General features: G+C 55.7%; 2 protein-coding genes across 6 annotated transcripts in view; one reads left to right on the forward strand and one right to left on the reverse strand.

Moving 5' to 3' along the window:
• EFR3B (EFR3 homolog B) overlaps positions 1-15549 on the forward strand; it is a 40891-nt gene extending 25342 nt beyond the window's left edge. For 4 of the 5 annotated variants that reach the window (XM_056344396.1, XM_056344397.1, XM_056344398.1 and 1 more), the window contains exons 7-23: positions 557-691; positions 1041-1119; positions 2435-2570; positions 3096-3257; positions 3846-3957; positions 6686-6737; positions 6967-7139; positions 7798-7873; positions 8686-8847; positions 9174-9305; positions 9423-9490; positions 10513-10640; positions 11051-11142; positions 11688-11736; positions 12052-12158; positions 12345-12394; positions 12718-15549. In XM_056344396.1, the coding sequence (XP_056200371.1) occupies positions 557-691; positions 1041-1119; positions 2435-2570; positions 3096-3257; positions 3846-3957; positions 6686-6737; positions 6967-7139; positions 7798-7873; positions 8686-8847; positions 9174-9305; positions 9423-9490; positions 10513-10640; positions 11051-11142; positions 11688-11736; positions 12052-12158; positions 12345-12394; positions 12718-12823 (1819 nt within the window). In that variant the 3' untranslated portion in view covers positions 12824-15549. The remainder of the gene's footprint in view (positions 1-556; positions 692-1040; positions 1120-2434; positions 2571-3095; positions 3258-3845; positions 3958-6685; positions 6738-6966; positions 7140-7797; positions 7874-8685; positions 8848-9173; positions 9306-9422; positions 9491-10512; positions 10641-11050; positions 11143-11687; positions 11737-12051; positions 12159-12344; positions 12395-12717) is intronic. The other variant, XM_056344395.1, reaches the window with a different exon arrangement.
• Positions 15550-17331: 1782 nt separating this feature from the next.
• POMC (proopiomelanocortin) lies at positions 17332-18695 on the reverse strand. The gene is made up of 2 exons (XM_056343784.1): positions 18567-18695; positions 17332-17964 (listed from the first exon to the last, which is right to left on the reverse strand). The coding sequence occupies exons 1-2, from the start codon at positions 18693-18695 to the stop codon at positions 17332-17334; spliced, it is 762 nt and encodes a 253-aa protein (XP_056199759.1).
• Between the last annotated feature and the right edge of the window lie 6076 nt (positions 18696-24771).

The raw sequence follows: 24771 nt of genomic DNA on the forward strand, positions 1-24771 counted from the left end.
TGCCAAGTGAGTCCAAGTGTGGAAAAAGGGGATGGATCTCCTCTGGGGTGTGTCTGTTCAGGGTGACTAGTGCCAGGCCGTGACGGCTTTGGTCTTCCTGCCCTGGGAAGCTGTGTCCACCCTGGGAGGACGTTGTGCCTCCAGCACTGAGCACCGCGATTGTCCTCCTGGTCCCAGGGTTGCAGGGGCTGTCCCTGCTGCCTGGCACAGCCTGGCGCTGCACACAGGGCCATCCTGGCATGCCCCCCTCCTCTGCAATCCATGCACCCATGCTGCTCTCTGATCTGGCTCAAATCCAGCAGCGCTTTATCGCTGGGCTCTGCTGGGATGGAGCTACCCCATCTGCCTGGCAGGGTGACATTCGGATGGTGTGGGGTGGCTGTGGGCTGCGTGTGGGGCAGCCCACGGCCCTATGCAGCACGGGTTGCAGGCAGGTGCCACGACCATTTTGTTTCAGCCCTCCCTGGCCGGGTTCTGTGCCTCTTCTCCCCCACTGCTGCCACACACTCAGCACCATTCTCAGCACCGTGCTCATCACCCTCCTCTGCTTTCGCAGCCGCTCCCCCTCCCCGCTGCAAGCCACCGAGAAGGAGAAGGAGAGTCCTACAGAGCTAGCGGAGAGGTGTCTGCGGGAGCTGCTGGGCCGAGCGGCGTACGGCAACATCAAGAACGCCATCAAACCCGTCCTCATGTAAGTCGAGCATCCCTCATTTTTGGCACAAGGGGAACTGAGGGGCAGGGAAACAGCAAATGCAGGGAGCTGGGGGGAAGGCATGGGCTCCTGGCTCCCTTTGGCACAGTGCTGGAGAGGGGGATTGGGTTTCAGGCTCTCATTTCTCAATGCAGTGAGGAAGATGGCATGGGAAAGATAGCTGTTGCTGAGAAAAGTCACCCTGGAGAGGAGTTTGTGTCCCAGTCCTCTCCTGCAGCGTTTTCTCCCCGCTACTTCTGGCTGTCTGTGGTGCTTGGTGCTGCTTTCGCCCCTGCAGGGTCTGGGGGACTGCCAGTAACTTACCCCTCCGTTTCCATCTCTTCCCCAGCCACCTGGATAACCACTCGCTCTGGGAGCCAAAGATCTTTGCCACTTGCTGCTTCCGGATCATCATGTACTCGATCCAGGTGGGGAGCTGGCGGGACTCTGACTGGTGCCACTGGTTGGGGACACACGTGCATGCTTGGGAGCATCCACCTCTGCCTCCCCGGCTGGGCTGAGCCAGAGCCGCCGCTGCATTGCTGCATGCCGGCGCAGTGAGCTTGGCCACCAAGTGTGCCCCAAAACGGGCTGGAGATGAGCACAGCCCGGGTGTACGGCAGCGTGGGCATGTGGGGAAATGCCGATGGGCGTTAGTTATCCCGGCTGTGTGTATTTTAGGATGCTGCTGGTGGGGCTTATATCTCAGTCCTGGGAGCGATTCCCTTCCTCTCAGTGGACAGCAAAGCCCTGCTGAATCGGACAGGCTAGCAGTGTGCTGTGGAACGCTCCAAAGGAAGCAGCTGGGCTCCGATGGAGAGCTGCCTCTTTCCAGATCACCACTGTATGAATCAACCCAGGCTTCTCAGCCCTGCAGAAAAGGAGAGGAGCTGTCTGGGGTGAAACGTGCCCCAGGCAAACCAGGCATTGCCTATAGCCCAGCATCGCTGTTCTGAGGCATGGGGGTGCTCAGAGACAGACCCTGCCAGGCTCTTCCCTTCTCACTGGGGGCCTTGGAAATGTCGTTTAGGTAACCCCCAAAGTGAGGGGTAAAGGTCCATTTATTTTCTTTTTCCGTGTGGATCTCAATGAAGCTCTGCTGGCATGAGTGCTGCCTTCCCACCCTCTCCCACTGTGCTGAGGCTGTCCCAGACCTGCCGTCCCACTTCACCCCATGGGAGTTTGCTTTGCTGTTGCACTCAGCCAAGCCATTTCTCTGCTTGGAGAACTCTTAGGGTGAGAAGCAGATCGCTGTCCCCTGCTTTCATTTCTTTTTGAATGAATTTTAAATTCCCCACATTTTAATCCTGTAAACTGCCTAAAACCCTTTACAGTGCTACTAAATTTTATAAAATCCTGTTAATGTATATTGGAGGTGTAAGGTCACAGCAGGACCCTTTTGAAGTATAGACGACTTTGGGAAACCCTAGCAAAAATCAGATCCTTTATCCCTGAAATCCCCAGGATCAATTGTCACGATTTCCTTAGGTCTGTACAGCTCTTCAGATTTTTTTTTCCCGTGCAAATTGCTCCAAGCTCTTCTCAGTTATTTAAAACAGGCTTCTTCCAGGTGCCTCCTGTCATTTTGCATCCAGAACTGTCTTGGAAAGAGCTGGGCAGGGACTTGGTGCAGCTGGGTGCATGTGCAGGATTTGTCCCTGGTGGCCATGTAGGTTACAGAAATGGGTTGTCACCTTGTGCATGCAGCACCTGCGCTGACTGACGTTCATGCTCTCTTTACAGCCGCAGCACTCCCATCTTGTGATCCAGCAGCTCCTGGGGCACCTGGATGCCAATAGCAAAAGTGCGGCCACTGTGCGTGCGGGCATCGTGGAGGTCCTGTCAGAGGCAGCGGTAATCGCAGCCTCTGGATCTGTCGGTAAGCAGATAAATTTATCCTCTCTGTCCATCTCTTCGCCCTTTTATTGTGGTGGGAATGGTGAAAAGGTGCCAGAGGTTTGGACTGGCCTCTGGTGTGCACCCAGGTGTGAGCTGACGATCAGGGATCCAGTCTGGAGCAGCCAGGGATGCTGGGGATCAGTTCTGTGCCATTTCAGTGCTCCCAAGCACACCACCTGTGCACACATGCAGCAACCAAAACCTAGAGGGCTGGATGCAATGCCAGCCTTTGCCTTTGTGACAAGGGATTTTCAGGGGCTTGATGTGAACGTGCTGAGGTGATGGTGCTCGTGGAAGGGCATTTCTTTCCTGTCTTGACTGGGGAAGCTGGTGGGTGTTAAAAGTCGCTGTGTGTCGGGCCAAACTGGTTTTCAATCTGTTTATGGTGTGATGGGATGCGTAAACTGTACTGTCCTGGGGGAAACTATGGCCTGCATCCCCACGGGGGAAAGTGCTGCTCTCCTCCTGGTGGTGCTCCACTGTCTCTCCCCTCCTGCCACCCCAGGCCCCACGGTGCTGGAGGTATTTAACACCCTGCTGAGGCAGCTGCGGCTCAGCATTGACTACGCGCTGACGGGGAGCTATGACTGCGCTGCCGGTGTCAGCACCAAGATCATCAAGGAGCACGAGGAGAGGATGTTCCAGGAGGCCGTCATTAAAACTATAGGTGAGGTGTCCTATGGTGCAGGTGTGGGCTGTGCTGGTGGGTTCCTGCCTTGTGCATCCGCAGCGTTACCCGGGGTGAAACAAAGTCATCTTCATCCTAAAAGCAGTGATGGGAAATGAGATTTATCTGTTGCGGTGCACCGCCAGCGTGGCAGCGGGTTATCAGCAGGTGGCATTGCAACCTCAGCCATCCGTGGCAGAGCTGGGTGTTTCTCCCCGGGTAGGAGACCCTGAGGAAGGGGAGGAGAGGGCGGAAAGAAGGTAGGCATCAACCTGCTGCAGCCACTGAGGATGGGGAAGTACCAGCCCCAGAAAAGGAAGGGGTAGAGGCAGGGCTTGGCATCTCTCAGCGCCACCCTGCCTGGGCCTGGGGCTGCTCCATCTGAGAGGCGTTTGGATGGATCTTGAATCACCCTGAAGGAAAAGCTGCCTGCAGGTGCTGGATCCAGGCAGGCCTTGTCCTTTCCCAGCCTGGCTATAGGGGTCCAGGCTTGGAGCAGGGCAGGCAGGCAGATCCCACAGCACTGGGATGCTTCTGGGGGTGGTGGGCTGCGCCTCACACACTGCCATCGTGCTCTTGTCCCCACAGGGTCCTTTGCCAGCACACTGCCCACCTACCAGCAGTCTGAGGTGATGGTCTTCATCATGAACAAGGTGCCACTGCCCTCCTCGCAGCAGTCCATCGAGGCTGGCAAAGCTGGGTGAGAACGGATGCCTGCCTCCCTCCTCATTCTCGCCCCTGCCCTGCTCTCCCTGCCGCTGTCCCATGGAGCAGGGGGGTGTAAGGCTTTGAACACAGAGCTGGGGAGCTCCTGAAACCACTCTCAGGTGGTCTTTGGGGATAGACTGGGACATTTAACAGGAAGGCCAAGCATTGAGAGCTTCCAAGCGAAGCTGAGCAACGCGCGATCCTTCTTTAAAATGCTTTGCTGCCTGCTGTAACTGTGCTGACAAGGGCCCCTTGAAATACTGCAGCATCGAGAGGAAAAGGTGTTTAGAGGAAGTTGAACTCTGCGTTTCTTTGGGTCCCTGTTGAGAGATCCAGCTGTCAGGAGATCGATCCTGGTGTGTCATTCAGAACTAGCTGGGAACTACAAAAAATATTTAGGGGAGTGATTTCAGATGTCTCAGGGCAGCGAGGTGGCCACTGGTGAGTGAGGGCTGATGGGGGCTTTTGAGAAGTTCATGTTTGACTTTGTGGGACTGGCTGCTCATTGCTGCCTCCCACCACTGGCACATGGCCCCTCTGAGCTGCCTCTGAGCTTTTATTAATGCTGAGCGGGAGGTGGTATTTATACCCAGCAGTGGAGGAAGAGAAGGAAGGGAAAACACCCAAACAAACATAATTGCTTAAGAAGTGTGGGAACAGACCATGAGAGCTATTTGGAGCGAGGGTATCAGCGCTGAAACATGTAGGTAAGGAGCAAACAGATTTTCATGCTATATTTATCTTCAAAGTACGGTCAGGCTCTTCCCACTTGTCTGTGACGGGAGAGGCTTTGCTGGCTGATGGAAGACACGCTTTGCTCCTCACTCACATGGGGGTAGTTCCTGATGCCTGCGTTCAATCCCGATTCACAGGCTGGGAGATACGCTGGGGCTGCCTGCTGTTCCACCAGGGCAGCTTTCCTTGCTGCAGGAGCAGAATGGGGCTCATTGCCTCGGGATGGCTGTCACTTCTCAGCCTGGCTGTGCCAGGCTGTTTGTCACTGCTCCTTTATCAGCTCACGAGCTTCCTCCGGCAGAGTTTTTAGATCTCCTCTGACGCTGTGTGAGGGATGGTGCTTGCTCTGGGTGTGTAGGTGAACCAGGAGTTTGCAGAGGAGGTGCAGCTCAGCTTATCGCGGTGCTGCCATTCACAGTGTAGCTCAGCCCCTGGCCAGGGTGGGCAGCACAGGCCGCATGTGGTGGGACAGCCTGGAAATCCCTTGGGAGCTCCCTGTGTTCCCGCAGGGCTATGAAAGACTGAGCGCAGGCAGCAGAGGATTCAAGATTGCCTGTTTTCCACATAAAACCCTTCCATGTTGCTGAGGTAGAAATTTGGTTCATGATGGGAAGTGAGACAGGAGCAAGGAGCAGGGGTACCTCTCTGGACAGCCTGCGTTGGGCTTAGTCTCGCCAATTTTCAGCTGCTTAAAAGTGAGGAGCCTGTTCAGAGCCAGCGCCTGGTGTCCACTGGGAGCCTCCATGGAATGGGGACATCCAGAGGATGGTTCATCATCCTGAGCTCAGCTTGCGCCTGCCTGGACATGCAGGTGCTGCCTTGTTTCTGCTGCCTGTGGCAGGACGTGTCGGCAGATTTTGGCAGCGGGGGGTACAGGGGTGGCTTCTGTGAGAAGCTGCTGGAAGCTTCCCCCGTGTCCCATGGAGCCGATGCCGGCCGGCTCCAAGATGGAGCCAAGGGCTGACCCACCAGCGATGGTGGGAGCGCCCCTGGGGTAAGGGGAAAAACCCCCTTTGCAGGTGGGACCGGAGAGAGGAGCGAGCACAGGTGGGAGCCGCGGCCCTGCAGCCCCCCAGGCCAGGGCAGGGGGAGGCCGGGGGGCTCCAGGCGCCGCAGCAGAGGCTCCCCCAGCCCGTGGGGAGCCCCCGGCCGGGCAGGCCGTGCCCCCAGCCCGTGGAGCCCCCGGGGGCAGCTCCCCCCCGCAGCCCGGGCAGGACCCCCGGGGCAGGGGCTGCCCGCAGGGGGCTGTGACCTGCGGGCAGCGGCGCTGGGCCAGCTCCTGGCAGGGCCCGTGGCCCCGTGGGGAGAGGAGCCCGGGCGGGGGCAGGGCTGGGGACCCCGCGGGGACCCCCTGGGGCCGGGCAGGGGGTGAGGACCCTCCCCACGGGGGGCAGGAGCCGCAGGGACAGCGGGTGGGGGACCGACCCCAGCCCCTGTTCCTGGTTCCCTGTGGCGCCCAGGGCAGGAGGGAGGGAAGTCGGGGTGGGGGGGAGATTGAGCCTGGGAAGGAGGGAGGGGTGGGGGAAGGTGTCTTCAGGTTTGGGTTTGTTTCTCATTATCCCACTCTGATTTAAGTGGTAATAAATAAAACTAATTTCCCTCAGCAGAGCCTGCTTTGCCCGTGCTGGTACCCGCTGAGGGATCGCTCCCTGCCCTGATCCCAACCCACCAGCCTGCCTTTACATTTTCTACCCCCAGCCCAGCTGAAGAGGATGGGAGTGATGGATCAGCTTTGGTGGGCACCTGGTGTCCCACCAGGGTCAACCCACCCCAGACACACATCAGTTGCTTAGCAGCCTTTTTGCTGGCTGTTAAATCTGGAGCTCATTTGCTGGAGACCTTTACGGCATGGCCCTTTGTGGTGGTGACTCTTGGGAAACTAACTGGTCCTGCCTTTTCTGAGGCTTTTCCATCGTTTGGGTATGGGAGGAGGGTTATCTTGTTTTCACTTGGATTTTACCATTTGCTTCCTCTCTCTGTGACAGAGAGAACCGGAATCGGCTGACGCAGATCATGCTCCTGAAGTCCCTCCTGCAGGTATGAACGTCTCCCCATCCCTGCAGAGCATCCAGCCCCCACGAGACCCGTGAGGTCCCAGCTGCTGGCATGGCAGAGCTGAGCTCATGGATCCTCTCTCCCCTGAGGTGGATTAGGAAGTGTTCAAGCTGTGCTTAGCATTCTCTGCTTGCATCCCCTCTTATTGGTATGTTTCAACCCCTCCAAGTGACGCTGTCACATTGCCTCCATTTCTCTTTGATGCTTGCAGGTCTCTGTGGGCTTCCAGTGCAGTAACATGCTCACAGCCCTTCCCAGCGCCTTCCTGGACAGGCTGCTTTCTGCAGCCCTCATGGAAGATGCTGAGATCCGCCTCTTCGTCCTGGAGATTCTCATCAGCTTCATCGATCGCCACGGGAACCGGCAGAAATTCTCCACCATCAGGTACATCCCAGGGGCTCCCCAACAGGGCTGGGACCTGCAGACCCTGGAATGCTCCCCAACAGGGCTGGGAGCACTGACCGGATTATTAATAAATCCGGTACCAGCTCTGGGGTGATTTAATGTTGCAGATCAGTGGTCTGCTAAGAGCCAGCTGGGGGGAAGTGTCTCTCTGAGAGACTGTGCCCAGAGGGATGTGGGACCATGCTGCTGAACGTAACTGGTCAGGCAGTGGTCCCAGGAGGATGTGCGGGAGCAGTAACTGCCTCGAGTGGGCTCATTGACTGCATTGCATCGCCACGGATAGGCCTGCTGGGCACTTGTGTTGTCCGTGCTGCGTTACCTTTGCAGAAGTGACTGTCATCCCAGATGGAAACATCTCCATGGGTTTTGCTGTGGTCCTGATGATCCGCTTGGCTTGCATGCTTCTTTGTTGACTTACCGTTGTGTTCCCGAGTGCGGCTGCCTTGGAATCCTGTCGTGATTTGGCTCCGTACTCTTGAATACCTCAAGTGGATGGGTTTTAAAAGCCACCTTTAGCTTTGCCCCTTGGTTCCTCCCAGAGGGCTTGTTCCTGGCCAGCGGCTGTGCAGGTGTGTGGGAATCATGGCTCCCTTCCTCTTCTTTGAGTTTTTCCCTTCTTCTTGGCCTTCCCTTGCAGCACCATTAGTGACATCTCAGTCCTGAAGGTGAAAGTGGACAAATGCTCGCGCCAAGATACTGTCTTCATGAAGAAGGTAGCGTCGGGGTCTGGGTCAAGTTATCCTTGTGCAGACCAGTGTGAGGACTTGTGCCTCTGTTTCCCCAAGTCACACTGGGTCTTGGAGTACCACAATGCCTCTAAACCTGGGGATGTCCCTGGGAAAAGCCAATGGGATTCAATCTCCATCAGCACTTCATGCATGGACCTTTCTAGACTCCTAAATCTGCTATTTGCCCCAAGGAATGAGTACCCCAGGATGTGTGGTATCCCAAAAGCTACTTGTCAAGTGGCTTTTGAAGTTGCCTGATTTTATTTATTTTTATTCCCCTGCCCCCATTGCCTCCTTAAAACCCTTCCAGGGTGGTGCAGAGCCCTCTGGAGCTAACTTGAGGCCAAGATGGGATCAGTTTATTGCCTTGTGCACACCAGGGAGCAGCAATGCAGTCCCTGAAACAAAAAGTGTCGCAGAGCTGAGTTTCCCTTGTGCCAGCATGTGCCCTGCTCTGTCCCATGCCTTGCTTTCAAGCAGTGTGTCTCAGGGCTTTATTTTTCCACTGTGGTCAGAACCGTAATTTCTATAATGCTTCTGCAGGAGGCATCGTTTCCCTGGGCTCGGTGCTGTGACTGCTGTTTGCAGGCCTCTGCTCTTGGACCTGCTGGTGCCCCCTTCCCTGTCAAGAGTCACAGCTCCCTCTGCCTGGGGCTTTCTTTGTGTGCTTGGTGACAGGAGGAGCTCTGCCCCCTCCTGCATGGATGGAGGCTCCTTTGCTGGGCCCTGCTGCTTTTCTTGTGTGTGGCTCACAGGGGATGCTCAGGAAGTGACCACATCCTTCCATGTCCCCACAGCATGGCCAGCAGCTCTACCGGCACATCTACCTGATATGCAAGGAGGAAAGCAACGTGCAGGCTCACTACGAGGCTCTCTACAGCATGCTGATGCTCATCAGCATCGAGCTGGCTAATGAGGAGGTTGTAGTGGACCTCATCCGCCTGGTGCTGGCTGTGCAGGTAGGCAGGGGGGAGCTGGGTGTGCTGCTGTGGGGCAGGCGGTGGTGTGATGGGAAGAAGCCTCTGGGAGGGGGTGTGCTTTAGAGTTGCCGGTCTCTGAGGGAGCAGGATGCAAACGGCTCACCTGCTTTCAGCTTCTCCCACCACAGTGGGATGAGACCAACACGCGGGGGAGAGACCTCAGTCCCCTTGCTGGCCTCTGAAACGCTGCAAACACAGGCTCCAAAAGCTGCAATGTTTGCAGGGCAGGTGATGCCGCGAGGTAGATGGGGACCACCCTGGTGCCTTGTCCATCCTTATCTCATTGGGCTGTGTCTCTGCTGCAGGAGATTGCCCAGATCAACGAGGATAACTTGACAGCATATAACCGGTGCGCGCTCTTTGCCCTCGGTGCAGCTTACCTGAACCTCATCAGCCAGCTCACCACCGTGCCCACCTTCTGCCAGCACATCCATGAGGTGCGATGCGAGGGAGTGTCTGGGAACAGGCTTGGAGCCTTGTCGGTGGCAATCCTGGCATGCATTCTCCTGGCCACCCATAGGGTTTGAGCTTAGCTCCTTGCTTGTCTTCTGTAGGTCATCCAAATGCGGCAGAAGGAAGCTCCCTATCTGCTCCCTGAAGATGTCTTTGTGGAGAAACCCAGGTAAGAGCCTGGAAAATACCTTCTTCCCTGCTACTTGCTCCTGAGGGTTTGGCATCCATAAGATCATGGGCAACAATGGGTTTATCACCCCTTCACTTGCCTGTGCTTGTCTCCTTTCTCATCTGGGGGTGGCACGGTGGGAAGGAGATCAAGTGGTTTTCAGCCTGTTCAGAACCTGGGGAGGATCCTGCACAGCCAGGGAAGGGGGTGGCTGCCACGGCTTGTGCTCACAGCCAGCCAAAGGCCAGGATCAGCTCTGCAGGCTGATCCCTCCCCTTCTCTGGCAGCAGGATAGGTGCAGATCTGGTATGTCATCCTGCTGCTGTGCCATGCCACCAGCTCAAGGATGCGTGCTGAGCATCCCCAGGCCGAGCCTGGCTGGTTTCTTCCTTTTTAGTAGGGCTTGTAGTGACAGGACAAGGGACAATGGTTTTAAATTGAAAGAGGGGAGATGGAGATATGAGAAGAAATTCTTCCCTGTGAGGACGGCAAGGCGCTGGCCCAGGCTGCCCAGAGCAGCTGTGGGTGCCCCATCCCTGGCAGTGCTCAAGGCCAGGCTGGACGGGGCTGGGGGCAACCTGGGCTGGGGGGGAGGGGTCCCTGCCCGTGGCAGGGTGTGTGGAATGAGATGGTCCTTAAGGTCCCTTCCCACCCAGGCCGTTCTGTGATTCTCTAATTCCTGCTGGCATAGCCTTGGCACATTTGGCATGGGTCACATTTGGTGGTGGGGGTCCCTTATGGAGACACTGCCTCCAGTGGGTGCCTCTGCTCTCTTGAGACATTCCCTAAGTCAGGGTAGTCCTCCCTGAGCACATCTGTACACGTTGTGGTGGGTCAAGAGCCCTTCTGGGCCTTTGGCTTTGTGCTGGTGTGTGCGGGAATAGCATGGTGTGTCTGGCTGTGCTGGTGCGAAGTGAAGCCATGAGAGCTCTCTGCTCTGAAGGGACTGGAAACCCTCTTGGCATGGTTCTCCGAGCAGGGGAGGTGCGGCCATTTCCGTTGGTTTTTCTCTGTCTCCGTAGACTGAGCAAGAGCCTTGACCGCCTGGGCCCAGAGGTCTTCTTCTGGCAGAGCAAGATCAGTGAGGTGCTAGGTGGCAGCGGCTACAACTCGGACCGGCTCAGCACACCCTACATCCCCCAGCTGACAGGTATGCAGCACCCTGGGGCATTCTGGACAGCTGGGAGGGGAGGAAACTGGTCCTGTGCTCTACACACTTATGGGAGTGTCAAGTTCTTGTCCTACACATGGGCCTGTTCAAGTTTTTTTGCTGTCTGTCAGAGGTGCAGCCTTGGGGAAACTGAGGCATAAAGCGGTTAACTGGGAACTTCCCGGGGTTGCCACATGCATGGCTGGGTGGATGGAAGGAGCCATGAAGCCCACTGGGCTTGGCTCAGTCCTCGGTTCTGCTGGTTTGGATGAATTTAGGTGAAGGGCTTAGGTGGACTGCTATCCTGGGGATGGGGCACCAGCACGTGTTCCTGGGGGGCTGCCCGTGCTCACCCCACTGGCCCCAGATTGACCGCAATTAGTCCTTCTGCCCTTTCTCTTCCTTCCCAGATGAAGATCGCCTGTCCAAGAGGAAGAGCATTGGCGAAACCATTTCCCTGCAGGTCGAGGTGGAGTCGAGGAACAGTCCTGAGCGAGAGCAGGTACGGTGTTACACCGGAGCTGCAGAGGCTGCCTCCTTCCCTCAGCACTGCATGCTTTTGGTAGCTGGGCAGTGTGCCTTTAAACCCTCTCTAGTCCTTTGTTTGGCTGCAGGCGTAACTGCTCCTCTGGCTTCAAGCAGAGGGGCCCATAACTCAGCCCCAGTGTGTCTGGCAGCGAGTATGGTCAGAAAAAAACCCAGCTCCCCCCAGTGCTCCCCTCCAGGTGCAAACAGGTCCCAGCCTGCAAGGAGGGCCACACGGCAGGAAGGGTCTCCCGCCACTGTTTGGATGGCAAATCTTTATTTTCCCTGGGTGCGTGTTTCTTAGCAATGGGAGCCTTTGGTGAGGTGTAAGACCTGGCTAGTCCAGCTGGAAAAAACACATTTTAAAGGTGCAATTTGCCAGGAAAGATATCACTGATCTTTAAGGGCAGACTATGTTTTGGTGCAAGAATACAGCTTGGGACACTGGTTCTGGGTTGCTGTGATCCCAGAATAGTGTCCGTGCTGTGCATTGAGCCTCACCTGCTTTTCCCCTTCCTTTAGAGAGCACCAGCAGAAGAAATCACATATGAGACACTGAAGAAAGCAATAGGTAAGTGAGGGAGCCGGCCATGGTAGGGAGAGGTGTGTGTCTGAGTGCTGTCACCCCTGCATCCATCTGTGCGTGCCACGGATGGACAAGTCCCCAGCACCTCGCCATGGCAGCATGGCGCCTGGGTCACAGGGTGATTGGGCAGCTTCATAGCTCTGCCCGACCCTGTGGGGGGCTGGTCCCAAAGCCAGATGCTGGAGACCCTCTCCTTGGCTTTCTAGTGATGCCCAAATCCATGCTGTCTGCTGGGGAGGTGGGGGTGTGGTGGTCTGTGCGGGTGGGGAGCAGCTGAGAGCCGTCTCCCCTCTGCTTCAGTAGACAGTGTTGCCGTGGAGGAGCAGGAGCGGGAACGGAGGCGGCAAGTGGTGGAGAAATTCCAGAAAGCCCCATTCGAGGAGATCGCTGCCCACTGTGGTGCCCGGGTGAGTTGGGGCTGTGGCACTTCAGATCCCTGTGGCCGCTCTCCTCGGGAGAGGCGGATGGTGATGAACAGCTCTGAATTTTACCGGGCTGTCATTCCCCTGCTCTGGTGCCTGGGGTGTTTGTCCCGTTTGCCCTGCTGTGGTCCCTGGGTACAGCCGCACTGATACAACCTTTGTGTGTTACAGGCGACGCTGCTGCAGAGCAAGCTCAACCAGATCTTCGAGATCACCATACGGTGAGTCCGGGCGACAGCCAAGCACACTGTGCCAAGCGTGGGGGGCCTGACTAGCAGGCCAGTGCTGGCTTTGGGGTGATGGGAGCCGTGTGTGTCCCCTGTCAAAGAGACTCATGCTGGGGATGGGTGCCAGCCTGGGGTTGGGGGCCTTTGCGATGGCGAGAGGGGGCAAGGATTGCTGAGAGCAGCCTCTGGTTGGTTTGCACCAGATGGGGGCACTGGGGAACCCTGCAATGCTGCAGGAATGCACGTTTTCTGCACCAGGCTTTGCTTCCTCCCCAAACCTGTCTGAAAACCACCTCCTTCCATCTCTTGCATTTCAGGCCACCGCCAAGCCCCTCCGGCACCATCACAGCCGCCTATGGCCAGCCCCAAAACCACTCCATCCCAGTGTATGAGATGAAGTTCCCGGACCTGTGTGTGTACTGAATGTGGCTGTGCTGGTAGGGTAGAGCCACCGCTGCACAGCTCGCACCAAAGGACCTCTTGGGGAGAGACTGCTGACCCTGTGAGGAGAGCAGCCTCCTGCAGGACGGGTGGGGACAAGGAAACTGGGGCCACCCCAAGATTCATTGGCACCACAAACCCGTACTTTATTTTGTGACCCTCTGCCTCCGCAGTGATGTTTTGCAGCGGTTTGGTGGTGCAGAAGGCTCAGGGCACAGCTGGCACGGGGAGGTGGGGATTAGCTGTGACCCTCTCTGGTTTTATTTTTTGGGAAGGGGAGAGGAGATGCCCTGGCTCCAGGCGCAACACGTAGGGCATGTACATCTTCCCGGCATAAAGCAGAACTGTTCCCTGGGGAATCCCTCCCCACCACGTGGAGAGCCCCTGGCAAGGGCAGGGCTGGAGCCTGGAGGGTATGAGGCTGTAAAAGGCAGGAGGGGGTCTGGGGTGCGGCGTGCTGGAGCCTGGGACAGCCCCAAAACCAAAGCCTGCCTGAGCCGGTGCTTGAGGCGGGTTGCTAGAGGGGTAGGGTCCCCACATCCAGCTCCTAGCCTGTGAGCTTGCATCTTCCCGTAGCCCCCTTGTTGCGTGGCCGGTTTCCCTGGGCGCTTCGTGGTGCCCCAGCGCCCTGGATGGAGGCTTTGCCCAGTGCAGCGTGAGAGTGCTGATCGTCCCATCCCAGTGTGGGGGCACACAGCAGCCTGGCTGGTTCCAGGTCACTTGAAAACATGATTTTTTGGGGAGAAACCCCCCCCCCCCTTTTTTTTTTTTTTGGCAGAATCCACAAGAGCCATGCCTCTTGCCCGGGTCACTGGCAGGCTGCTCACACAACTGAGATCGCAGGCAGCACACCTGGGCGTGCAGTGGGGCACCTGGAGTGGTGACACAAGGCACGAGCAACCACCATGCTGGGGAATATTAATGTATTAACTCACTGGTTTCATGGGTTTTGGGTTGGGTTTTCACAGTTGTGGGGTTCCTGTCTCAAAGAAAGAAATGATTGTTGTTTATTTTATTTGGCAGAATCACTTTGACAAACTCAAACCTTAATCATAATCACAAAGAAACCCCAGTGCTGCAGGACATAGTGGTGATAAGAGGTGTTTTAGAGGTCCACCCTGCAGACCCTGCACCTGGCAGGCCATGGATTGCGTTCCTTGTGCAGTAGGATAAGACTGGATTTGGGCTGGAGACAGGTGAGGCTAGAGTGAGTTTTGCTTTAGACACATGTCGTAGGAAATTCTGCATCCTAGCAAACCAAAACTGCAACGTCAAGGTGAGATGGAGAGGAAAGATGCCTTGGGTGTATTCAGATGTTCACAGGGTCTGCCTTGCTCCCAAATGCCTTTAAGTGCCACTGCGCTAACGCTGTTGGCAAGGTGAACTTTTGGGTGCGCTGCCTGCCGCTTCCCCGCTGTCGCCCCCTGAGCAGCCTGGGGGTCTCCTGTGAGCTCGGGCAGCCCCTTCCCATCTGGCCAGACGTGCTGCTTCTGTCTTTGCCACGTGAAGAGCGCAGAAAGGGCTAAAGCTGGAGATGTGGGAGCTGCTTCTGCACGCTGTGGAGGGAACGGCAGGTGATCGCAGCCGCTCAGCATTTGTACGGGCTCGGCTGGGTCGCTTCAGCCATGGCCCAGTTCTCTGCCAATTCTTGCTGCAGATCTTCAGGCAGTTATTTTAAGCTGTAATTACACATTACCACCACCACCCCTTTTTTTTTTTTTTTTTTTTTTTTTTTCTCCCCTCAGTGGCAGATACAGTTCATGATTGCTCTGAGGTCACTGCTTGTTTGTGTGGTTGTGCTGTAATCCGGGTTTAGGAAATGATCTAGCTTAAGAGAACAGGAAAAACAAGGGTTTATTTTGGTCCCTGAGTGGATCACAGCACTGCCCCGCTCACAGAGTGCCTCTGCCTGTGCTAGCCCTGCCTGGTGCCTGAGGCTCTCCCCTTGCTGCTGCTGCTCCTCAGGGTCCTCGTGTGTCTCCGTCCCCTGTTCCCGAGCCCTTTTTGCTCCCTGGGTTGTGCCTGGTCCTGCTGAAGCCTGAGTTTTGGCTGAGGCAGGTTTTGGGGTCAGCAGTGGGGATGTGAAGCCGACTGCTTCGGGAAGAGCATTTTGCTCCCATGGCTGTTCTAATGAAAAGCACTAAAATTTTTAACAAAACACAGTAGGAAAAACTATTAATCCCCAAATAGCGTGTCTGTGGGAAAAACACCTGCAAAACTTCTCAAAACCACAAAGGTAGGAAGATGAGCACAAGGTTTGCTCACACAGGGACACCACACGGCACATCTTGGCCCCTGCTCTGGGGAGCTGGACTGTGGGTTATCCCTGTGGAGCAGCCTCCAGTCCCAACACTTTTCCCTTGCTCAGCTCCATGGGACAGTGCAGCGTAGCCAGGACCATCGCCTCCCGGCTGGCTTCATCCCCCAGCATGTCTCACCACAGCCCCTCCACATTTTTGGGACCCAAACTCCACCTGTAAAATGTCCACCCTCCGCCGCCCCTGTGGTGTAAGTGACCTGTTTGTACATCATGTTTAGTTTAGATACTTGTGTACGTATAGATGACAAAGTATATTTCTATAAAGTCGTCGGTTTAGGTGCATGTGTGCGTTTCCATCTCTGTATTTCAGAGCACTGTGGCATTTCTGTGTGTAGCCAAGGGTGGGGGAGGGGGGGAACGAGTTGTTAAAAGGGCCAAGAAGCCGTTGATATTTTCAAATGCACCATCTTAGTGCCCTTTTCAAATAAATGTTGATGTTGTCACCTTAGGGGCTCTGCTGTCTTGGCATGTTGATGGCAGCTGGGTGCCATCTCGCTCCCCTGGGAGAGGAAAAATCCAAGTTGCTGCTGGGCTGGAGAAGGGAAGGCATGGGGTGAGGAGGAGGATGGCCTTGGCCATGGACAAGCTTTGTTCCCCCAGCTCTGTGCCCGGGATCTGACCCAAACTGGGCTTCATCTTTATCATCCTTTATAATTCAGTATTTCCTCCATTTTTCTCCTGTCCTGTGGGACCATGGGGAAGGGTCCTGGCCTTTTGCTCACAGGGTGTGGGAATGTGCCCAAACCCACTCACCAAAGCCAAACTGGAAAATAAAACACCAGGATAGCTATTTGAGGGGCTGGAATGTATACGGTGCACACCGTGCCATGTGTGCTCCAGCCATGCGTGGGCTGTGCCAGCAGCTCTCACTGGGTTAAACTGATCGAGGACATCTCTTAGTGAAGGAATGGGGGGAAAACCACTAATCTGAGCCCTCTGTGCCTTTACCAATATTTCCACCATGTTATACCAAGTAAACAAGGATGCACAACTCTGTGTATGACAATCCCAGTCCCCAAAGCTTTTCCTGTTGAGGGCCTGGATGATGGTGGGTTCATCCCACTGAGGGCATCTGCAGCTCTTCAGCACAAGCTTTCCATCCTTGGGTGGAGCGGGTGGTGGTGGGAAGCACCAAACCAGCGTGTGAGACCAGCATTGCAATATTAGCGCTGCTGGTTTTGCTGCCTGGGAAGGATGTAGGAGGTGGGATGGGCATGGCTGCACAGCAATAAGGAGTTAGTTGGTCCAGGTTTGCTTCCACATGAAACTGGTTTTAAACCTGTCCTCTTCCCGAGCACACCGACCCGAGGCACGCTCCCCAGCCTGCGCCCCACGACGTGACATAGCAGTGTTGCTTTATAATTAACAAAGCTTTTACCAGTACCCAGGCTCTTCGGCACCATCGTGTAACAGGGGATGAATGAGTTTGCCTGGGTGGTGGGTGCTGGGGGAGCCTGGCTTGGTCCCTTTGCTGCTTGGGGCAGCACCCAGAGGATGCTGCATTTTCCCAAGCTGCCAGCAAATGCTGTCATCTGGTGTCATGTCAGTGTAGGGCTCCTCTCCGGGACCAAAACACGCTGCTGGGGTGTGCAGGAGTTGGCCCTTGCCAAAACACCGTGAGCCCAGCCTTGCTGGAGCCCCACAGCCAGCTCTCGTGAAGCTCCCAAGCTGGAGGTGCAAAACTGTTCTTTCTTCCCCCACCCCAACCCCCAGCACTGTCCCAGCTATGTCTCTTTACCCTCCAGCTGTAGGATTTTACCTCACAAGTATTTTTTTCTGCCCCCTTACAAACACCAGCCACCCCTGGAGACATTGCCGACACCTCATTAGCTTGCAAAAAAATGCATTATTAGTTTTGGGGTTTTTTTAGAATCCTTTTAATCTATCATTTACAGTATTGTACAGCTCAGTGAAAATATGAAAATCATCTGGCATGCTCCAAACTGGGCGTCAGCCCCTGTCCCCGTGCACGTCCGGTGGGTGCAGCGAAGCAGTTGATGTCTTCATCCCTAACCTGTTCCCACCCAGTGAAATCCAGGAGCAGACCCCTTTGGAGTACTAATTAAGAACGACATAACGAGTGATCTATAAGTGAAACACATGCCAGCAGGACACTAAAGCTACGAGGGGGGTAGCGGCGGGGGCAGGAGGCCCCTCAGGCTCTCCCCCATCACTGCCCCTTCTTGTAGGTGCTTTTGATGATGGCATTTTTGAAGAGAGTCACTAGAGGGGTCTGGCTGTGCTCCGAGGTCATGAAGCCCCCATAGCGCTTGTCCTTCAAGGGCACATGCCAGGGAAGATGGCACATGCGGTAGGAGCCACCGGCCGCCTTCTCCTCCTCCTGGCCTTCCTCCTCCTCCTCCTCTTCCTCCTCGGGTGGTGGCCTGGTGCTGCCAAGCGGCAGATCCCGCCTGAACTCCAGCGGGTAGCTCTCAGCCGATTCTTCCTCCACCCCATTGGGGTAGACCTTGATGGGTCTCCTCTTGCGACCCACCGGCTTTCCCCAGCGAAAGTGCTCCATGGAGTAGGAGCGTTTGCCTTCCTCCCGCTCCAGCCCAGTTCCCTGCTTTTCCTCATGGCGGGACGGCGGGCCCGCAGGCAGCGATGCGGGTGGTGGGTTGCCCCCCGCTGCCCCCTCCCTTTTGTGCTCCCCGCTGCTGCTGTTCCTCCGGCCAAACTTGTTCCAGCGAAAGTGGCTCATGACGTACTTGCGGATGCTCTCGGAGAGGGGCTGGAGGTGCCCGTTCCCAGGGTAGACCGGCGCCTCGGCTGACAGGTCAGCTCTGCACACCGCGGCGCATGCCTGCACGGGGGCACAAGATGCAGGAAGGGTGAGCATGTGGCTGGGCAACCTTGGGTGGGGGTGTTGCAAGGGGCTGCTTGCACCCAGTGGGATGTTTCACAACGTGGTTTCATGTCTGTGCCCTGCGGAGGGCCCCAGATGTGGGTGCCACCCCCTCGGTGGGGACCTTTGAGGGCTGAGGCTGGAGCATCATGCTCAGGCATCAAACCAGCCCTAGGTGGCTGAAAACAGTGGTGGGGGGGCACAGCCCCACTGCGGGGTCCCTCAAGCATACTTGGCACCCACACAAGGTGAGCTGCTGCACCATCTGATCACCACCACCCTCTACAAGCACCCTTGGGTGCAGGGTAAAGCCGATACCCAAACTGCTGGCTCATCCTGTGCAGGAGAGATGCTGCAAGCTCAACAATTTGTTGTAGCACGCCAGCATGAAGCCAGCAGGCACAAGCTCACCGAAACCTGTGGATCTTTGGATCCAAAGCATCACCACACATTGATCCCAGCATCTCCTTCCCCAGCCCACTGTGCCCATCCCAGGTGGGGAAGAGGGGGCTGGTCAGACACCAAAGCAACTGGAAGACAATCCCCATCCCCAGGCTTACCACAATGCCAGCCTCACTGGTGAGGTCCTGGCATTTGCTGCTCTCCCAGCATGGGCCGCTGGCGCCGGCAGGGTGCCAGAGCAGCAGCCCCAGCACCACGGGCAGGCTGCTCCACAGCACGCTCAGCATCCTGGCCGGGGGCGCGAGACGGGGCTCACACAAGGGATGCAAGGGGCTGCGAGCCCAGAAACTGTGCAGGAACTATGGGGGGGAAAAAACACCCAAACAATCAACCCTGGTTGTTTTCCTTCAGGAGATTCTTTAATGCCTTCTTTGATGTGTCCGTCTTACCCTTTCCCTTTTCTAAGTTGTCTCTGTTGGGGTTGCAGGAGCGGGGTCCCCTCCTGCCTTCCCCAGCCCTGCCCCTTCCCGCAGGTGCATTAGTGCAGCAAATCCCTCGTTCTGCAAAGCTTTCCTCCCACTTCAAGCGTGCTGCAAAGGGATGCTCCTCTCTACACCCCAGGAGCTGAAAGGCACGGAAAAGGGATGGAAACCCCCAAAGCTGAGCTGCCTCCCTGCCTGCACTCGCATGACTCTGCCCCGGCTCAGCCACTCCAAAAAATGGGCAACGTTCCCCCCCCCCCCCCCCCCTTCCTTTTGTTTTCTGAACCAAAAAGCATCTCTCCAGAGCCCAGGTCTTTTGTCACTGCTACTGCAAGTGACAGCCACGGTCAGCGGGGATTGCTGCTGTCTCCTAAGAACCCCATAAATATGAGTGATGCTGCAAGGGGAAAGCATCAGGCAGCTGTCTTCAGGTTTCATCCTTTACAAACCATTTGCGGCTTTGCAAGCTGAGTCCTCTAAAAAAAAATATGTGCTCCCTCCTAACCTGTTCTGCGATGCCCCTCAAGCAGCTGCAAAACTCCTGCGTGGTGGGAGACACAACTGTAAATAATATTGAATTAGGATTAGAAGAGTAAGACATGAATATTTGATGTGAATCTGAAATTAATTAAATAATGTTGAAGTCTGTTGCTTGGCTTTTGGGAAGGGCTATGGCAAGTGCTGGTGGTGTTTGGGATGCGGCGTGCCCCAGGGGCTGCAAAATTAACCCAGGATCCAGCTGAAACCTGGGGGCTCAAGTGGCTGTTGCTGCTCTGCCACCAAGGATGAGGTTGGTGTCGGTTCCCAGACACCCATGGGACCTGGTTCTAGGGTCCCCAAGGGTTGCCCGGGTTGCTTTCCCTCTGCAAACCCCAACTCTTTCCAAGCAGCTGTATTTAACTCAGTGTGGACTCACACGTCTCAGCTTCCCCCATGCTGCGGGAGCTCTATGGGAGGAAACACCCATCCCACATTGAAAGAAAATGGGCAAAAACCTCAATTTTGGCCCAAACGTGTGGATGGAGGGGAGAGCTGACCCTTTCCAGAGCTGCCAGCTCAAGCCTGGATGGAGGGGGACTTTCTTCGGCAGAGAGAAAAAGACCCTGATAGTTATGACAGCAAATAGCAGTTCGGGAAGGCAGAATTAAACAGCGAGGCAGATCAAATCTAAACTAAATTCTGCCTTCCTGAATTGTTGCCACCAGGGATTCCCCAACACAGCAGCACTGAGAGTCTGGGGTGGCAGCGGGTAGCACCTCTGTAACACGTTAACATGCCATAATGCAAATAAACCCAGCAATAAATGGAGGCGAGAGGGCGATAAGCCGGGGCAGGGAGGGAAGGGTGTGTTTTATTGCCCGTATTCCCTGGCTGGGAAATCCTTACCCAGCAGCCATCCATCGCAGCGTGTCACCCCCGGCGGTGACTGGTCCCCACCATCCATCAATCCCAAACTTTCTTTCTCCCCAAGCACCCCCAACACACACTGGGTAGACCCACAGGGCTGGGGGGCTGGGTTTGGGGGGCTTACCTGTGGCTGGGGTGGGAGCCCGAGCGCTGCCACCGCACGCCCTCTGTCCCCCTCTCCCGCACACTCCAGGAGAGCATCTGCCACTTGGCCACTGGTCCCGGTGGCTTTTTATATCCCCCCACGATGATCGCATCCGCTGCATCTGCTGGAGGGAAGGGGGGGGGCAGAGGGGGGACCATTCCAGGTACTGAACAAAAGATGAGCAAGCGACAGGCATTCACTGGGATCCGGCCCCGTGGCGGATGGAGGGATTAACATCTCTCTGTGAAACACAGCCAGAAAAGTTTTCTGGGTGATGCTGCTAATTGCATTTGCTTTGGAGCTGGGGGGGTTGGATGGAAAGTCCTTCACCAGGTACCGGCAGGCACAGGCGGTGGGGGATTTGGCATGGGTTGTTTATTACTGGCATGCTGGACAGCAGCATCCATCACTCCCTGGGCTCAGGCGTGGGAGGGCTTCGTGCTCCGATGGGTGCTGAGGATTTGGGGTTGTCTTTCCATGGGATAAAAAGGGATTTGGTTTAAAGCAAACCTCTCAGGACAGCAGCGGCTCCTCAGCCTGGGCAGGGTGGGTGCAGGCAGCAGGCAGTGCTGCCTGATGGGCCAGCAAGTCCTGCAGCCACTGGCTTTGGGTGCAAAAGTAGTGAGAGAGCATTTTCCAGCCTGGGGGTGGCTTTTCCAGAGCGTGGAGAGGGTTATGTGGCTTGGCCAGGCACACCGCTCCCTTTCTGTGTCCATCAAACCCCAGCCTCTCCATTCCACTCAAGCTGGACCAGCTTCAGCTCCAGACACTTCCCATATTGCACAGCAGCCCAAAGCCCAGTAGAACTTGTACTACCTATAGGATTAACCTTGGCTACTCTGTATGTCAGAGCAGTGGTGGCTTCCAGGAGGCCTCTTCATGAACCTTAGCCAAGCCTTGCATGGGTGAGCAAGAGGGATGCTCCGTCCTCTACAATGTGTTCAGTGCAGGGTAGCACCTTGGGACAAGCCTGGAAGGAGCTTGGGGGTGATGGGGCTCCCAGGGGGTTGGAGCGATGGGGAAACTCATCTGGTGCCAGGTTTCCAGCCCTCCCAGTCAGCTGGCTCATGCCTGGAGTGCTCAACTCTCTTTCCACCCAAAAGAAGGTGGTGACGTGCAAACCATCTCTGCGGATGGCTGTGGCTTTGCCCTGGGGTGATCTGGGGTAAAAGCACATCCCGGAACCCTGCCAGGCCCTGTGTGGGAGGTTTAACAGCAGCAGAATAGTGTTCAGAGCTGGTTCATCAAGGTTTGCATAGCCTTTTACACCCCATGTCTCATAAGCTTGAGGCAGATTTGCCGCTGACCTTGCTCAGCACCTCTGCTGGCTGCTCTCCACAAGCATCCCAGGGTGATGGCACTGATCCTCAGCTGTGCATCAAGATCAGGGGATGATTTTAAGATTTTAATGTCTTTTTTTGTTTTGTTTTCCAACTCTGGGCTTACCCAGGTGGAGAAACACATCTGCATCAGGGTTTTCCATCCCCAGGATGCAATGCCAAGGTGGCCCTTCAAGGCTGAACCATCCTCCTGGGGCACCGAACAATGTCTTCTGTTTGGTCTGGACTCAAGCAAGAGCTAGATATGGGCTGTGAGCATTCCTCCTGCCAGCTGGTATGAAGCACAGTTTTTGATTTGCAATGCTTAGGAGAAGACAAACTGCAGGGCACAACAAAGCCACTCATGGAGGTTTGCCTGTGGTCTGACCAGCAGACATGGTCTTGCCTTGGGTGGGCAAAGGATTTGCTCCTATTTAACTCAACACAGTCCTCTGTAGGGAAAAGCCACCCCAAAGGCAACTGCCCTGGGAGAGCAGCCCATAAGCAGGACACTGGGGATGGAGGGACTCAGAGTGTGGTTGAGCCACTTGATCCAGACATCTCCTTCAGGCTGGCGATGTTCCATCCCAGAGACATTTCCTCTGGAGATCCTCCTCTCTTTCCAGAAGCCAGAGAAGGGACTGGGAATAAACAAAAAGTGGATGGTTTGCCCTTCAGCAGCTGCAGACCTATGTAGCTCCTTGACAAAGGATGTTGGGGTGTAACAGATTCCCCCCCAGGTATGCTGGGACAGGATGAAACCCTCCATAGCAGGTTACTAAAGAGGCAAAGGACCAGCGGTTTGAGGAATAGCCTCTGTAGCATTTCAGTTTGATTCACACCTTCTGCAGACCCCTGTCGTCCCCAACTCCATCCCCAAACCACCCCCATCTCCTTGCAGCGCCCACAACTGCGTCAGCTGCCTCCGTCCTCCCTGACGGATTCCCCAATGTGCAATATTTTTCCGTGACAGAGAGCTATTCTAAGATACTTTATGGCCCAGACTGGAGCTATGATTCCCACTTTAAAGGCCCTTCCATCTTCATTAAGCCAATCTGTGCCGTTTATGTTTATAAGGAAGATGTGAAATCTATTTAGGAAACCTCACTGAGCTGACCGGCTGCAGGTGACGGGCTGAGGTGAAGCATCCTCTGCTGCAGCTTCAGCAGCTCGTGCCCGATGCCTCCTGCTCACTGGCCTCTCAGCTGGTGCTTTCAGTCCTCCCTCCTGGATATGACCGCTGCCGGAGCTAAGCCTCCCTGCTCCCGGTGCCAGGGAGCGTGGCATCTTCCAGGGACGTTGGTGCCCCAGCACTTCTGGAAGGATGCAGGAATGCCACCCCTGCAACTGGGGTGCTGGAGTGACTGGCTCCCCCTCCCAGCACAGGGCTGTTTCCCAGTGTAACAGTAGGGTACTAATTATATTTTGTTACAGAGCTTATTTTATTTTAATTTTTTTTCCAAAGAGACTCCAGTGTGTAAATGATTAATGGATGCAGCCGACTCTCAGGCAGATCAATTGGAGTGGTGGGAAGCCAAGACGACAAGAAAAGGACTCTCCAGCAGGGACGAAATCCCATTAGGGGGAACCTCTTCTTTCTTCTCCCTGAACAGGGGAGACCTGAAGACCATCCAGGACCATCATTACACTGCACACGTGCTTTCATCTCCCAGTGCCTGGCTCTGAGCATGGCCACCAGCAAGGCATGCCCCCAGGGCTCTGCTCCAGCAAACTGCCCTCACCCCAAACCGACGACCTCACTTTAGGGGTGCCTTGAAAGAGATCTGGTGGGTTCATCATGACGTTGTTCCCTTAAGAGCCACACGCTCGGGACAGGCAGCCCTTTCCTGGCAGGGCTGGACGTGGGAGTGAGGCATCCATGGGTGAACGGGCTCATTAGCCGCGTGATTTCTGGCCTTTTCCGTTTTAATTTGGAGAGCAGGTTGCACCTGGGTGTGAATGAGATCTGGGGCTGGCTGCGAATGTCACGGCTGTGCTCAAATGGCACGGGACATGGGGCAGCCATCCTGCTGGGCTGTAAACAAACACCAGCGTCACGGAGCTGAGAGGTGCTACAGGGCCTGCAAAAATCTTGTGATGCCTGCGTGGGTCTGTCCGAGGACCCACGTTCCCCCAGCACAGCCACGTTCCATTGGGTGCTGAGTCAGTCCCTCTCCCCTTTATCTCAGGGCAGATTTCCTGTGGTGTTTTGCAGACAGTTGACCTGTTCTCTGTTTGAGCAGGTTTCCTGGGCTCCACACCCACTTCTGCTCCTGCCCTGGTGGAGTGGGGCATAGTGCTGAGGAGCCTGCTCCATCCGAACCATCTTCATCTCGTGCTTGGTGAAACGGGATGAGGATGGATCCGCAAGGCAGTTGCATGAAGGACTTGTGGAGGGTATGGCAAGCAGGGACCTAGGAGACATCCAGATGAAAAGACAGTTGGATCACCACCATAAAACTATCTATCTCCACCGCTTGGAGATTTTCAAGACAGAATAGACTTACTGATGGTAAATCTGAGCCTTGGAGCCAGAGACTGGCAGGTCACCCATAGGATTAGAGCCTTTTTGGGTGGATAAATGGAGGTGATCACACCTGTGCACACCCGGAGCACTGGTTTCCAGCTGGCTTTGATGAAGGGGGACCTTCCAAGCCCCCTCATGCCTTCCTTGTGCCTGCGGCAGGCTGTGAAATGCAAGCCGTGCACCTTGCTCTTGGAGGAAAATACTGACACTTGGTTGTAGCCTCTCTGTAGGAGCAAGAACAGCTCTGAAGTTAGGGACTGGGAGTCCCCCCGCTGTCCTCAGCGGAGCAGGCACGTGGGACCAGGTTAAAGTTCATGTGAAGATGCTGAGCTCCTCAGCATGAGCAGCCCAGGGTAGCCTCTGGTAGAAAAAAATTCCTTTTTTTTTTTTTGGCTGGGATGTGGCACACATGAGTTTTATTGCAGAGAGGGGAGTCATTTTCCTGTCTGCTGGGGTCAAATGATTTTCCTACTGACTTTAATA

This window comes from Falco biarmicus, chromosome 6, assembly GCF_023638135.1.
Source record: "Falco biarmicus isolate bFalBia1 chromosome 6, bFalBia1.pri, whole genome shotgun sequence".
NCBI lineage: Eukaryota > Metazoa > Chordata > Aves > Falconiformes > Falconidae > Falco > Falco biarmicus.